This window comes from Micropterus salmoides, unplaced genomic scaffold, assembly GCF_014851395.1.
Source record: "Micropterus salmoides isolate LMB-PRFRI ecotype aquatic unplaced genomic scaffold, ASM1485139v1 Ms_hic_scaffold_7, whole genome shotgun sequence".
Classification (NCBI taxonomy): Eukaryota; Metazoa; Chordata; class Actinopteri; order Centrarchiformes; family Centrarchidae; genus Micropterus; species Micropterus salmoides.
The window spans coordinates 734,627-749,336 of record NW_024044459.1 but is presented as its reverse complement, the minus strand read 5'-3'; the positions used below and the strand labels follow the sequence as shown (position 1 = coordinate 749,336).

Here is a 14,710-nt window from a genome sequence, read left to right as displayed (position 1 = left end):
CTTTTCTGTTTATACTAACTTTTCCTCTTTCTTTGTTTTCCATTTACAGAGTCAGCCCTGTGTAGGGACCACATTTTATTTTTCAGAACACACACAAAATGGAGAGTTAGTGGACTGTGAGGAAATATTTGCTGAATTTAACAAAAACAATCAATTAATAACCCTTTAACTGTGAACCTCCTCATCAGCTCACTTTGTATTTTCAAAAAAGTCTATCCTTTATATCTGGCTTTTAATTTGATGTAATCCTACTTTCTTAGTTCCACATAGAACAGGCTAGGGTTGAGATTTCAACCCCATTTTCAACTGGCACTAACCTGTGATCTTTATTTGGACATGTGATCTGAATAATGAAATCTGATCACAGCTCTTTCCATTTACACCTCAATAAGCAAAGTAGCTGGGTGGGGCTGGTGGACTTTACCTATTGTACCTTTGCAGTACAAGATTTTGATTGGCAGCTTCAGATAGCAGGAAGGAGTCAGATCCAATCACAGTGTGAACCTGTCTGATCCTTTACCATTCTGATAATTCAGAATAAATTCTATAATTTGTTCTACATACAGCAATAACAGACGTCTTTCCTGATCCACATTACATGTTGCCAGGTGGAGATGGGTCATTTTCAGACCGAAAGCAGCCCTCTCATTTATTTGAATGGAGCCAGTCTGTTAGTGGGGGGTGCCAGCGCAAAACAGGCTCAACTTTTGATGCAACACAACTGGCTAGGTTGGCCAATTAAATACGTGCAAGCGTACATACAGTAGTAGTAGAAAGTAGATCATAGTAGATCACTTTGTAACATAAATGCTGTATTTTTACTTTATAGCTTGCAATTGTTTCCAGAGTAGCAAAATTCTGTCTGTGATTATTACAAATTGTTGTGGAGTGTTTTTTCATCTGAGTGCATTAATCTGTTACTCAGACTGGACATTTTGGAGCATTTTATTGTCAAACAGCCCCCTGCGCTGTTTTAACAAAGAGCTGTTTTCGCTATGCCATCCCCTACATTATGTTGAAGGGGCACTCATTTTTACACATGAAGGTCAGTTTCATGAGGAAAAATGAGAAGTGTTACGTCTTTTTCAGGAGCCATTCTTGGCCAAGCGCTGTCCTTTTGGAGGGGCAAATTTAAATGTCGAGAGATATGCATATTTTGATAGATACTAGCAGAACTTTACAGAAGTCTACGCTGTCTCCTCACAGCAAGAAGGATCAGTTTAGCGGCACCACTTCTTGTGCCTTTCTGTGTGGTGATGGCATGTGCATACAATAAATAACCTAGTGACAGAGGGAGGTTTGGTAGATTACATATTGTTTTGCTTTTAAAAAATTCAACAGCAGTATCTCTTTCCAGAGATATGGCGCCCATTAGTCTTGATAATCTACACACTATCAGCAGCTTTAATTGGAATTTACTAACTCAAAATTAGTTGATTCTGCATCAAGCCAATTGTCCTCCCTTTTCTTGGGGTGGGGTATAACATAGTTGACACTCAAATAGCGGAAGAGAAAATATGTTATTGTAAGCTAATCTTATCTAAACAAAAACTGCAAAACTGGCAACAGAAATTCTGTATTTGTGAAGGAAAGTATGACATTATACTGCGGTGGGACACAGCAGCATTGTGCTTATCTGTTGTTTAGGCTCTGCTCCTTATATGTGATGAAATTTGCCTGGAGTCGTGGCCCGGGGCTACAGCTGCCCTAGAGACAAAGGAAGACGGGCTGCCACCATCATGTTTAACCACCCCTGACACATCATTGCCCTTATTGTGCCTCTCAATCTGAACACACACACACACACACACACACACACAGCAACAGCAGTCCTGAGCAGTAGTGCTGGAGCACCATCTGTCAGCCTGGTGTCAAGTGGCCCTTGTCTCCAGTGATTATGAGAGCTCCTGCTGCCTCAGGTGGTCCATGGACCAGCTCACCCATCTAGAGGGGCCAGGCCAGGCCATATGGTCTGTGGGGCACAAGGGGGCACCCAGGGGAGGCGGCTCCCACTGGACAGACAGCATCCACAGCCTACGCCTGTGACAGTCTGCTGAAATGTCCCAGTTAGGCCTGAAATGACGGTGAAGGACTTGACAGACATCGTTCAGAGATTCTGAGAGAAACTGATCAGGACGGGGAGGGAGGAGCACAAAGTGAGAGGTCACCCAGGTCAAGGCCCGCTTGTTATTGCTTTTATATTCTCAGCATATGACAGAATTATGGAGATGTTGGACTATATTCAGGATGATCATGAAATGCAGGTCAACATGAGAAATGTATCCTTTATGAAAGGGAAGTCCACATGTCCAAATATGGTCATGGATATTCGATTGAATAACCCACCCCAAATAAACAAACAACAACATCATCAACAACAGCTTTTTAATAAAGCATAAGAGTAGGACTAGCTCTCTTTGTAAGAACACGATCAAAGGATCATACCAGTGTTTGCGTGTGTTTTTGCTAACATTTTGTATATTTTTTCCTTCTTTTAAAACGAATGGTTGGATGCTTCTCACTTCAGAGCAGCATAAAAAATCTAATTTAATAAAAATTAATTAATTAATTAATTTAAGTTACATACAAAAGCTTCCATTCATCACTTCCAGTGTAGTTGGATGGTTGTATGGTTCATCCACTTTCACAATGATTTGTATTTACGGAAGTGAAATAATCCTTGATTTAAAAAATTATCAGATGTTTGAAGATGCATATCATTGGCAATTAGCTTGCCCTAATTGTGCTTTGATTTGTTTTTTGCATGTGTTGAAATACATCACACCAAGGGCCAGGGCAGACCTGCAACAGGGAAATCAACTTTGGTGAACTTTGACACTAGAGTTTCAGGAAATAAAGTGAGTTCTTTTGATGTCAGGCTGTGATTTAGTAGTGCACATTGCCAAACAAAGTCACAATTAATCATATTACCCCAATTGCTAAATAGTGAGCCTGGGAATTTTGAGGATCCTGGAAGCGTGGGGCCCCCAGTCAGTTGTCTGCTTTGCACGGTTTGTAATCCAGCCTTGGTCTGGACAGTACACCATGACCTGCAGTCAGGAGTCACAAACTAGATCACCAAGCTTCCAGCACAATCTATTTCAAACTGATGCGTGACAACCCGTTCTCACTCCCCGATAGTCACAAATGGATGCATAGCCAAGACCCATTGGTGTCAATTTGTTACGCACTGGGGAGCCCTTTAGTGTCATAGATTAACGCATTGGGGGAAGCCCTGTAGTGTAATATATCATTATTTTTATTTTGAAAGACTAACCGGACCTTGATCTCAAAGCCCTAAACGATGCTACAGGAGTACCAAGTGCGTTTGAAAGCGACGCCAAGGGGTCTGGACCAGGCGTCCATATGTGATGAGTTTGAGACTGCAACCAAGATCTTTCACCAACCTTGGTCGATAAGTCTGATGATATTCTATATTTTTCTTATTGTCAGCAAATCTACTGAAAAAAGACCAAAGTGAAGAGAGAATGTATCTACTAACAAGTATTGAGTTTCCAAAGTCTGATGTCTCTTCTTCCTCCAATTGTGGTCCAATAACAATTCAGTGAGTCAAACTGCTGCACTGGGTCACATGTTCCTTCATCACCATGAATACTGACATCTGATCACTTACATCGTCCTGCTGCTGAAATGAAAGAAAGAATATTTCAAATGTATATATTGGATGTTAAAAAACATTAATTTAATGTAATTTGGGGTTTTGCAGGATTGTCATACCATTCTGCCCGGTGAAATTGTCAATATGGTAATACTACATGACCGAAAGGGACCAGAGTTTGCCAAGTTCATTTAGTGTGGTTTATGTAAAGGTCAAATTGTAGTAGTTGATTTTCTTTCAGCTACCGTCTATAGCTGTATGTGCTATTCCACTTTTTAGATGTTTAACTAGTGCTGTAACAGATCATCTCCCTGTGTTTTCACACAGCTGTGATCAGCCATAAGCCAGACATAAAATTTAAAAAGCTCTTTTTCACTGTTATTTTTTATCCACTTGTTTACCCTCATATTTGTGATTTGTTATTCTGATATATTCATATATTTTTATTTGACAAATGTTCTTCTTTTTAATACCTACTCAATTAAATCCCAATCAAAAGCTTTTTTATCCAGTATACATGTACAAGTATTGGATGTATTGTCAGGGTTACTATGACTCAAGAGGTAGAGCAGGTCACCCACTAATTGGAAGATTGGCAGTTTGATCCCTGCCTCCTCCACTCTGCATGTTGAAGTGTCCTTGGGCAAGTTACTGAACCCCAAAGGCTGTGTGTGTGTGTGTGAATGAGGAATTAGGTTCTTTCCATTCTTGCTGTGCGTGGCAGCCTCCACCGTCAGTGTGAAGCACTTTGATTGGTCAGAAGACTCGAAAGGCGCTACAAAAGTACAGTCCATGTCCCATGTTACTGACTGATTACCTCGCACAAATGTTTACCAACAAATTCCCAAATGTCCAAGTTGCTGTAGCTGCCAATTACTTTGATAAACATTTCATGTGTCAATAGTATTTGAAATGTAGTCAGAGAGCTGTGTTGGTGCATGGTTTGGTCCGCCAGTGTTTGAACTTGTGACAACAGTGTTTGTGATGAAGGAAATGAGCTTTCACTGGGCAACACATTACTAGGTTTGTCAGTGTGCTGGCTTTCAGATGCATCCACTGAGATTTTCCTCTTCAACACTTGAGCTCTGCTTTCATAAGCTCAGTTTTTCAGAACAGGCTTTCCAAAGAAGTCAGTGGACTGCAGGGATTAAAACACACACACACCAAATACAGGGAGTAAGAGCTATCCAGGGAGAGAATACAGGAATACAGGAATGCACATAGGTACAACACCATTTGTCCCATACCATAATATATAGTATGTACAACACTGTTCAAACACTCGATTCTACTCCAGCCTTTACTTCCGTAACCCATCTGCGTCATTATGACACACGTCATAATCAGGTTTTAATAGCTAGTTTTTACATTATTTTTTTCATTTCAGTCAACTGTGATGCCTTTAAGACCAAGAGAAGACTATATTTAAGCTAGATCTAGAAAACAAAACTTCTGGCTATATCTTACACATTGCACTTTTAACTTATGGTATTCTACTTTTGGTATTTGGGGGGGTGATGGGGCAGTGGATAAGACATGACTTTGGTGTGCCCGGACCCAGGTTTGATTCCCACTGCAATATATCTTACTAATGTGTCTCTGAGGAAGACACTTAATCCCTAGTTGCTCCAGGGGCGTGCGACCTCTGACATATATAGAAATTATAAGTTGCTTTGGATAAAAGTGTCAGCTAACTGAACACATATAATGGAATGGTGTAAGATGGGAGGCTAGCCATGGTCTACTATGTCTAAATGTCTCTGACTTCTGTGATGATATGACACTGTGTTGGACAATTCTGCCAAACCCTGTATTTTCTTTTTCAACATTTTTGAGCATTTGGTTTGATTAGGAAAAAAACATAATTACAGTTAAAAAGCAAACATTAAGTTGAATTTTTACAGGACACAAACTCCTCTCTCCCACATGAAAGTTGTATGTGCTGCCTTCCACCACTCTGACCTCCACACCCTTACTGTGCTTCACTACTTCCTTCCTTCCTTTGGCTTTACTTCATTGTTTTAGCACTACCCAGTATGTGTTTCAGGACAACAACACAGACACATACACTGACACGGCTGTTAGCTCCATTGGCATATGGCATTGTGCCGAATCAGAGTCTACCAGGGCTCCAGCACCAGAAACGTGTCGACCATTGTGTCCTCCAAACTCCTCATCAACACACCTATAGTACATGCTGCTGGCTGCATCATCACTTGGTATGGCAGTTGCCACCCTTAACCAATAGCCACGCGGCCTGAGATCGGGTTGCAGGCGTCACATATACACGCTTGGACAAAACTGTGGCTGTTGTAGCAAAACGGCGATTTTGCGTTTGTATGATAGCTGCAGTTTGCTATAGTTGCAACACAAGGAGGCTAACCCTAACAGCTAGCAGGTAGCCTTCACGCTTGACAAGCACATAAATTATATACAGGTGCTATATTGCCATTATGTACATGCCCATAACTAGTTGTCATTATGCATAATACATTTAGTAGATTCCTGCAAAGCCTGTCTACATTACAGTTTATTAATTACATCACTACTGTTCACCATTCACACTCAGTATTCTATTTTATATTTTTATTCTATTATATGTGTTCTCTTTTATTCCTATTTTTTAATTTCTGCACTGTTTATGTCTTTGTATTTCGCATTTCTCTGTGTGATTTGTTGCAGGGAGCCTGAGAAAACGAATTTCATTGTGCTTCTCTGTAATTGCTGTGCATATGACAAATAAAGGACTTCATGATATAAAGGAGCACACTGACACTGAACGTTTGTAAATTTTGTCCATCAAATAATTCTTAGTAATTCTGAGCTGCATTATTTATCCCACCACATAAGGTCACTTGTCAGGAAAACCTAAACACAATCAGGAAAATCGCCACTATGAAATATTCTATTGATGCTTTAGCCTTGGTTTTACTTTTAGGAAATCAAAACGGAAGTTTAACATCACAACGAGTCACAACGAGTATGGTCTAGACCTGCTCTAACTGAAAAGTACAGTGAGATAACTTTTGTTATGAATTGGTCAAATAAAATAAAAAATCAAAATATCTACGTATTGAAATAGGCCTACTACATGTTATATGGCTGCACCATGGAAATATTCTATGTATTTTTGATAGCCTAATTAATGCTTCCGTTTGTTTCATAACACACCTGTGTGCTGTGTCAAAAAAAGAGACAGTGATTGCTGGCTTCACAGGGCTGGGAAGTTTATAGGAGGCCTGTTTTTCCACGATGCTCTAAACATAGGCTATTCCATTTCCCTTTAAAAATTAAAAAAAAGACTGCTAGAGGTGTCCTCTGTCTGCTGCGGTGCCGTTATGCTGTGAGGAGGTTACTGACACAAGAGGGCGTGTTGGCGTGTGTCAGAGCTGCTCCGGCGGGTCCCGGCCGGTCACCACTGCCTCCACCATCAGCTGCTCTCTGCTCAGAACCACGCATGTCCATGTTTAAGACCTAGTTTTCGTTAGATTTATGGCTTATGTGTTCGTCTAGGCTTTTAGAAAGGTGTCCCATGCGATTCAGGTTTGCTTTTCAACGCTGTGTCTCAAAACTGCCATGTCACTGTGCTACCAGGCTGCGTTCTGAGATTCTGAAAAGTTAACACTGTGACGATACAAGGTTTTCATCTGACAGCAGCACATGGCACCCATTAACTCTTTCGGTACTAGTCTATTGACAGCGGCTGTGCCCCTATTCTAGATGTGCAGCCAATATTAAAGCGGGGTGCGCATTTTTAGGCAATGTCTCAAGGGTTTAACTGTGGACTGTTGATCTAAACCCATCTCCTTTACGACCATGTTCAAGAGTGTATGTCCAAAAATGTAACTCTAAGGCTTACAGTATGTTCAGTTAAGATTAAAAGTTAAATAAAAGAGATGAAGTGTGTGTTTTCCTTTATGGAACCCATGTAAACAACAGCCCAGTCAGCAGCAGCTGAAAAATAAGGCAAAGCTGAAAGACGAATGATATGCAGCAATAAGTGTGCCAGTGTGTGTGTGTGTGTGTGTGGGGGGGGGGGGGGGGGGGGGGGGGGGGGGGGCGCACTGGTCAGGGTCTGCAGAGCCAATCAGCCGCTCATGCAGATGACGCGCTGCTGTCCTACGTCAGCCCCGCCGCTCGTCAGGATCACAGCTCCACACACACCGGCAACAAACACATACACACACTCCCTCTCCCAGCCGGACAGCACAGCCCCTGGCTCGGCAGCCCGGCAGCGGAGGACACATCCAGGCTTCCAGGCGCCGCAGCCCGCTGTGACAGTGGACCTAACATCGCCTTACTTTGTGGACATGGGAGACATGGGCGATCCGCCGAAAAGTAAGCAACTTGCTCGGTGTTGGGATACCTTTCTGGAACTAAAATTCATCACAATGTGAGAGTTTAATTAGTTGTATTGTGGTGCCTGCAGAGTTAAAAAAAATTATGGCCTATAAAAATCATTATTATTATAAAAAATAGAATTTTATAGAAGCAACAGTGAACCCTTGAGTCCGGATGTTACCTTTTTCTTTAGACTTTGTATTCATGCTATTGCGAAAAAAATAATAATATTAACATGCTACTACTGGCCTACTACTACTACTAATTATTATTATTATTATTATTATTATTATTATTATCATTACTGCTACATTAATGCTGTTTGATGGGCTACAGTAATAGTGGAGACTTCGGGCAGTTGTGAACAATGTGTGTGATGTGTCCTGCTCTGCTGGTCTTCCAGAGAAGCGGCTGGTGTCTCTGTGCGTGGGCTGCGGGAACCAGATCCACGACCAGTACATCCTGCGGGTCTCCCCGGACCTGGAGTGGCACGCCGCCTGTCTCAAATGTGCCGAGTGCAGCCAGTACCTGGACGAGTCCTGCACGTGCTTCGTCAGGGACGGAAAGACTTACTGTAAACGGGACTACATCAGGTAGGACGGCCGGGACGGGACGGGACGACGACAGGAGCTGGAGCTGCACGGCGCTTGGAATTATTATTTCTTTTAGTGTTTTACAATATCAGATAATCGGACGGATTTAAGTCACGCGGAGCCCTGTTTTCACTGGGTTTAAATGGTATTAAATATTATGATCATAATGATATGTACTGTTACTGCAACGTCTTGTAGACAGAGCAGCCTTCTAAGAAATGTCAGTATTAATTTGTCTTTGTTTTTACATTTTAAAAACATGTAACAGCACGTGACGCCTGCATCACTAATTTATTAATCAATGATTCCGATCAGACTGGGCCTCAGAAGCGTGATGCTTCTGACAGGTGGACCTGCAGAATATCACAAAAGCATCCTGATCTGAGCTACTTTTATGATAAAGTGTGAAGTGGGCTGATTTGGTGTTATTACAACACGGGAACAATGATTCCAACCTGAGCAGGCCTTCACTTGCTGTCTGATGCTAAAATTCCTATTCAAGTTGTAGGATACTATAATAATTCATACAGAAGAAGAAGAGAAACAAAATTATTATTTTGAGTATCATAAACAGAATGTGTTCCTATTGCTAATCTACCAATAATAATAATAATAATAATAATAATAATAATAATAATAATAAATGGAATATTGTTTTCAGTCATAAACGGAATATGGAAACGTTTTGGTAGCTTATTAAAAAGGCCAACATAGAATTATTATTATTATTATTATTATTATTATTATTATTATTGTTGTTGTTGTTGTTGTTGTTGTTAAGCCAAGTGATCGATTGTGTTATTTCGATCATACTGTATATTTCATAATTACATTTCTGAGCTGAGTTCAGAATGACTGAGCTGCCTGCAGTCCAACTGATCGCGCGCGCGCGTGTGTGTGTGCCCCGCAGGTTATACGGGATTAAATGCGCTAAATGCAACATCGGCTTCAGCAAGAACGACTTCGTGATGCGGGCCCGCTCCAAGGTCTACCACATCGAGTGTTTCCGCTGCGTGGCCTGCAGCCGGCAGCTCATCCCGGGAGACGAGTTCGCTCTGCGGGAGGACGGGCTCTTCTGTCGGGCCGACCACGACGTGGTAGAACGGGCCAGCATGGGCCCCGGAGATCCGCTCAGCCCGTTGCACCCCGCCAGACCGCTGCAGATGGCAGGTAACGTCCCGGGGAGTGGGAGGCAGATCAGTGAGGACCGGTACGGCAAACACTTTGACTTGCTCTGCGTGTCTGGCTGTGACTTTTTCTTTTCCCGAGGCTGCAGAGCCTTAATTGGACTCTCAGTGAGACACCGGCCTGTGATATTTCCTGTTCACAGGCCACTTCAGGCGCAGGGTCTCACATGTTTAGGTTGGTAGAGTGCTGATGTGTATTTTGATGTAAATGTCATGAAGTCAGGGGAAACTGATTATTATTATTCCATATCTAACAAATGGAGCTTTTCGGTTGGACTGGCTCTGGTTTCTGCTCCTGTAGACGTGTTTTGTATTTTGCGTTTCTTTTGTGCATACCCTACCAGCCACAGGCCGGGCTCGGTAGATAAGATACAGTGGGCGCTGCTGTCAGAAATAGGCCTGCACCGAGTTATCACTGCTGGAGGAGGAGTACGAAACACGGCTGTGGGTCCGGGATGCGTTTGGTGCTCTGCATGTCTGGGAGGGCTTGGAGGTATTCTCTTGCAAAGAGTTGCCTGCCGCATCGCCAGCTTGCCTGGGTGGTTTTTGATGTACAGTGGCCTTGGATCAAACGAGTCAATCACAGCTGCACCTTTAAAGCTAGAGTGTTGAAACCATGAAGTGTGGTTGTGTTTATTAAGACACTTTGCCACAGCTCTGTTTTAAGCAGAATGGATGAACGCAATGTGTAATTTTGCTGATATTAATATAGGCTATATATAACGTTGGCAGTGTTAATAAGTCAGAAACGTGTCTATAAGGATGATTAAACTCATAATTGACAAAGCTGTGCATCATGTGTTGCAAGAGCATGCATGAGTACAGCTGGAAAAGACTCATAAGCCCGTCTTGTCTGTCCACCTAATGTCTTTATCTTTGTCTGGGCTGTCTGGGTAAAGCCGCTCTGCAGACAGATAAATTGATTTTACCTTCCCTGGGTTGTTTCCCCGTCCTTTCTCAACAGCAGAACCAATCTCGGCCCGGCAGCCCGCGCTGCGGCCTCACGTCCACAAACAGCCGGAAAAGACCACCCGGGTCCGGACGGTGCTAAACGAGAAGCAGCTGCACACGCTGCGGACTTGCTACAACGCCAACCCGAGGCCCGACGCCCTAATGAAGGAGCAGCTGGTGGAGATGACCGGCCTCAGCCCGCGAGTGATCCGTGTCTGGTTCCAGAACAAGCGGTGCAAGGACAAGAAGAGAAGCTTGCTGATGAAGCAGCTGCAGCAGCAGCAGCCCAATGACAAGACGGTAAGCGGACGGGCACAGCCCCCTTCTGACCGTTCGCATGGAATAGACCACATTAGGTCCAAACGCGTGTACTGTAGGCTATTATTATTATTATTTGACCAAAGTCAGACCCCACATGTTGCAACTCTGTCTACTCGTGCATTATTAAGATGTTTAACCCCGGAGTGAATGGCTTTCTATTTAAACGCCATGAGCAACAGGCTTGTAGAGTAAAGTCCATTTGATTCAAAAAGTCCCACATCACACATTTGTCTCAGGGGCGGTGCAAGGGTCCCCGGGTTTCTGTCGGGATGTGTGCATAAACTGATGGCTGATAACGGCCCTGGCTTGTTTTAAGGTCTGGAGTGTTATGGATGAGCCCCTGCAGGGCTATGAGGTCAAACCTGCGCCAGAGCACACAGCGCGTGTTCACCATGCACGCGCATATTCATCTGTTTATGTATTTGCTTGTTTATTGATGCCGATTGACTGGTGGATTAATTTCACCCCCCACCCCCAGCCACCCACTCCCTGTCATCTGTAATCATGTAATCACCCTCAGTGAACGATGTGTGTGAATACTGGGTGCTGACCACGACTGGTCCTCTTGCAGAACATCCAGGGAATGACGGGAACCCCGATGGTGGCAGCCAGTCCGGAGCGGCACGATGGCGGCATCCAGGCCAACCCGGTGGAGGTGCAGAGCTACCAGCCGCCCTGGAAGGTCCTCAGCGACTTCGCCCTGCAGAGCGACATCGACCAGCCGGCCTTCCAACAACTGGTTCGTCGTTTTTGTTCACAAAGTCACTACGGAACACATGCTTTAAATTAGGCTATTTATTTAGTTGAAATATTACACATTCAGTTTCTGTTCTGAACCTTTGCTGTGCAGAAAAAATCGAATTTTATCTATTTGGAAACCGCATTTTACATGTGGTCATACAAACATGTGCTACGCTTTGTTAGGAATTATAGTATCATGGGGAGATATTTACAAAACTAATATTTACAGAATTCATTTAGCTCGTCCTCCTTTGGACCTTTGTTATTCAGATTAATGTTTTCCGTGGACATGCGCATCATCACATTTGTCAGGATGGTTTCAGGTTGGAGCAGATGTTTTCTTAGTTTCCGACACAATTATAAAACCTTGCTTTTATTTTTGAGTTACAGCTCTTAGGTCTGTCTCATATTCAGCACCCTTGACTACTGATGCCAGTCATCAACTGCTTCACTAGCTTTTTTGTTGCATTCATATTCTTAGACAGATGAAGGCCTGTTCATAACTTGGCGTTAGATGTTCTCGGGAAAAACAGCTATTCTCATCAGGGATGGTCCTGATGTGCAAACGCACGTCCAGCACAGATGTTGGCTTTAACCTTTCAGGGATCATGTTTCTTGTGTTTGTTTTATTTCTTTTGGAGTGACCATCACAAGCAGCATGACACAAAATCAACTCCAGCACAGGAGCGCTGTGGCTGCAGGTGGACACACAATAGCTCCATGTGTTCCCCCCCACATGCTTGGATTATTAGCATTTATGACAAGAACTGGAATGTGACACGCGATGCATCCGTTATTTATTTGCGGGAAAGCTGAACTGTGTTTAGACAAGTAAAATTGTGTGAGTTATGGATTGAGTAAACAACGGGGAGCTGTCATTTGAAGACCAGGGTTAAGATCTCAGCTGTGGATGAATAAAGACACTGCACTCAGCAGCTGACTGCATCAATAGGGCCTATGGTTTTATGTTCATTGTATATTTTGAGACAGCGTATTAGAGGCTTGAATGTGTGTTTTTCAAACCTTCCACGCAGCCACTGGTCCTCAGTAAAAAAGAGAATCCATCAGTGTAATATATGACATGCATGTTCTCTGTGAAAGATTACTAAACTCAATCAATTCGCTGTTAACAAATAAGTTCCTTTTCATTGGCAAAGATGCAGTGAATGATTTGGAAGTACTGCACAGTAATAATGTACAGAGTAGCGGTTTGTAATGTCTGTGCCTCTCACTCTGACACTAACCCCCCTGTGTTGTATCCAGATGTTTCTGACCGCTGCTCGGTGTGTCCCGCAGGTCAGTTTCTCAGAGGGAGGACCGGGTTCGAACTCGACGGGCAGCGAGGTAGCGTCCATGTCGTCTCAGCTTCCAGACACGCCGAACAGCATGGTATCCAGCCCCATCGAGGCCTGAGCGGACGCCGCGTGGACGGACTGAACTGAACACAGCCCCTGTCAATCCCATTCCTCCCGACTGCACCAAACAACCCCTGGTTGTATTTTGACACTGTGAAGACAATCATGGGATTTTACCACAGCCACCCATTCTAATGTCCACCCAGAAGAGACAGAAGGATGCGTCATCATGGCCGATGCTGCACGCTCACACGCCTGGTTACAGTTGCCAAAACGAGAAGACATGAACCTGACTCCATCAATAAATGGGACTTCTGAATAGGAGAGACATCTTTGTCCTATAGCCTCGAAATGCTGTGCGCTACTTTCAATTGAAAACAATGACTGGTGATTTTTTTTAAATTGATACGCACCTCATCATATATAGACCATCGGAGGGGAACAGCACTGCTTTTCTTCATTTAATTACACGATTCCCTTCATGACCCAAGTACTGAAGCATTTGCAACAAGGTATACCTCTATTTTGCCACAAGCTTCGTGGGACATTTGTGTGAGTTAGTGTCCGTCCGAGAATTTTTTTTCTTTCCCAAAGATGTGTATAATTAATAATAAGTTAAAAATACCGTTAGCTCTGGAAGAAAACGTTCCGTTTGTTCCTGTGCAACAAAAACTATTTATTATTTATTGTCGACAAATTTGCCACCTTTTGTGTAACTTTCTTAACTGAAGTAAAAAGAAACAAAAAAGATGGAGTTTGGTCTGTGGATTTTCTATCACAAGTCAATGTTTCATGTTTTTTTAATAATAATTATAATTATAATAATACAAAACAGGACAATTACGTGAGTGTGACTATCTTTACAGTGGTTTTCTCTTTGTGCATATCTACACATGAGATGGAACATCAGATCTGTTGAATGGCACCTGTTGGTGCAGATGCTGTCTCGGGTTACCTACAGACTAGCTGTTTTAGGACAAACTCCACTGATCTTAACAAAACATCTGACTCCAGATCTGCTTTGTTCAAAAAAATGTTATCAAATATGACAGGGAAATTCAGTTATTTCAAACTGATAAATCCGTTTCAAGAAATGTTTAGAAGGAAATATCATTATCTAGATTTCTCATGCCGTCATCTGTCTTCATTTTTACAAGAAAATAATGTGCAATAATTGCCATGTTTTCATGTTTTAAGACAAATTGAGCTGAATACTTTCCACCCCGATTCCGAGATAAATATACATATTAGACACAGAGTGTTTAGATTTAAGTGCCCGGCCTCTCTATTCAATACAAGAATTTCATATGTGCTTTTTTGATTTTGATATTTCATATCAATGCCATTTCTGTTTTTATTCTTCAGCTTTTAAAAAACAGCATGTTTGTCACAATTTGATGATGACAGTTTGTGGGCCCGTGCTGATCCTCTGCGTCATTTTCACCACCAGTATGTAAAAAAATTACCTTATGATTTTTAAAGCAGATAGTGTGATTGTCTGTGTACCTGACCAGACAACGTTTCGGTGTGTGTCAAAGAGCAGGTTTCTTGATGTGTGTGACATGACAGATTTATAGGATTTAAAATTCCTCATCTCAAACA

General features: G+C 42.6%; 1 protein-coding gene across 2 annotated transcripts; it reads left to right on the top strand.

Moving 5' to 3' along the window:
- The first annotated feature begins 7,797 nt into the window (after nucleotides 1–7,797).
- Nucleotides 7,798–13,858, top strand: isl1 (ISL LIM homeobox 1). 2 transcript variants are annotated; one of them, XM_038702444.1, is made up of 6 exons: nucleotides 7,798–7,957; nucleotides 8,364–8,553; nucleotides 9,464–9,723; nucleotides 10,708–10,991; nucleotides 11,584–11,751; nucleotides 13,050–13,858. In XM_038702444.1, exons 1-6 carry the CDS (start codon nucleotides 7,930–7,932, stop codon nucleotides 13,164–13,166), a joined length of 1,047 nt encoding a protein of 348 aa, XP_038558372.1. In that variant the 5' UTR covers nucleotides 7,798–7,929; the 3' UTR covers nucleotides 13,167–13,858. The 2 variants fall into 2 exon arrangements, with proteins under 2 accessions (XP_038558372.1, XP_038558371.1); XM_038702443.1 differs by having other exon boundaries at nucleotides 10,705–10,991.
- Nucleotides 13,859–14,710: the final 852 nt, after the last annotated feature.

Coding starts and splice junctions, on each gene's coding strand:
- isl1 (XM_038702443.1), top strand. CDS start 7,930: ATGGGAGACATGGGCGATCCGCCGAAAA. Junction 7,958..8,363: donor CATGGGCGATCCGCCGAAAA/GTAAGCAACTTG, acceptor CTGGTCTTCCAG/AGAAGCGGCTGGTGTCTCTG. Junction 11,752..13,049: donor AGCCGGCCTTCCAACAACTG/GTTCGTCGTTTT, acceptor TGTGTCCCGCAG/GTCAGTTTCTCAGAGGGAGG.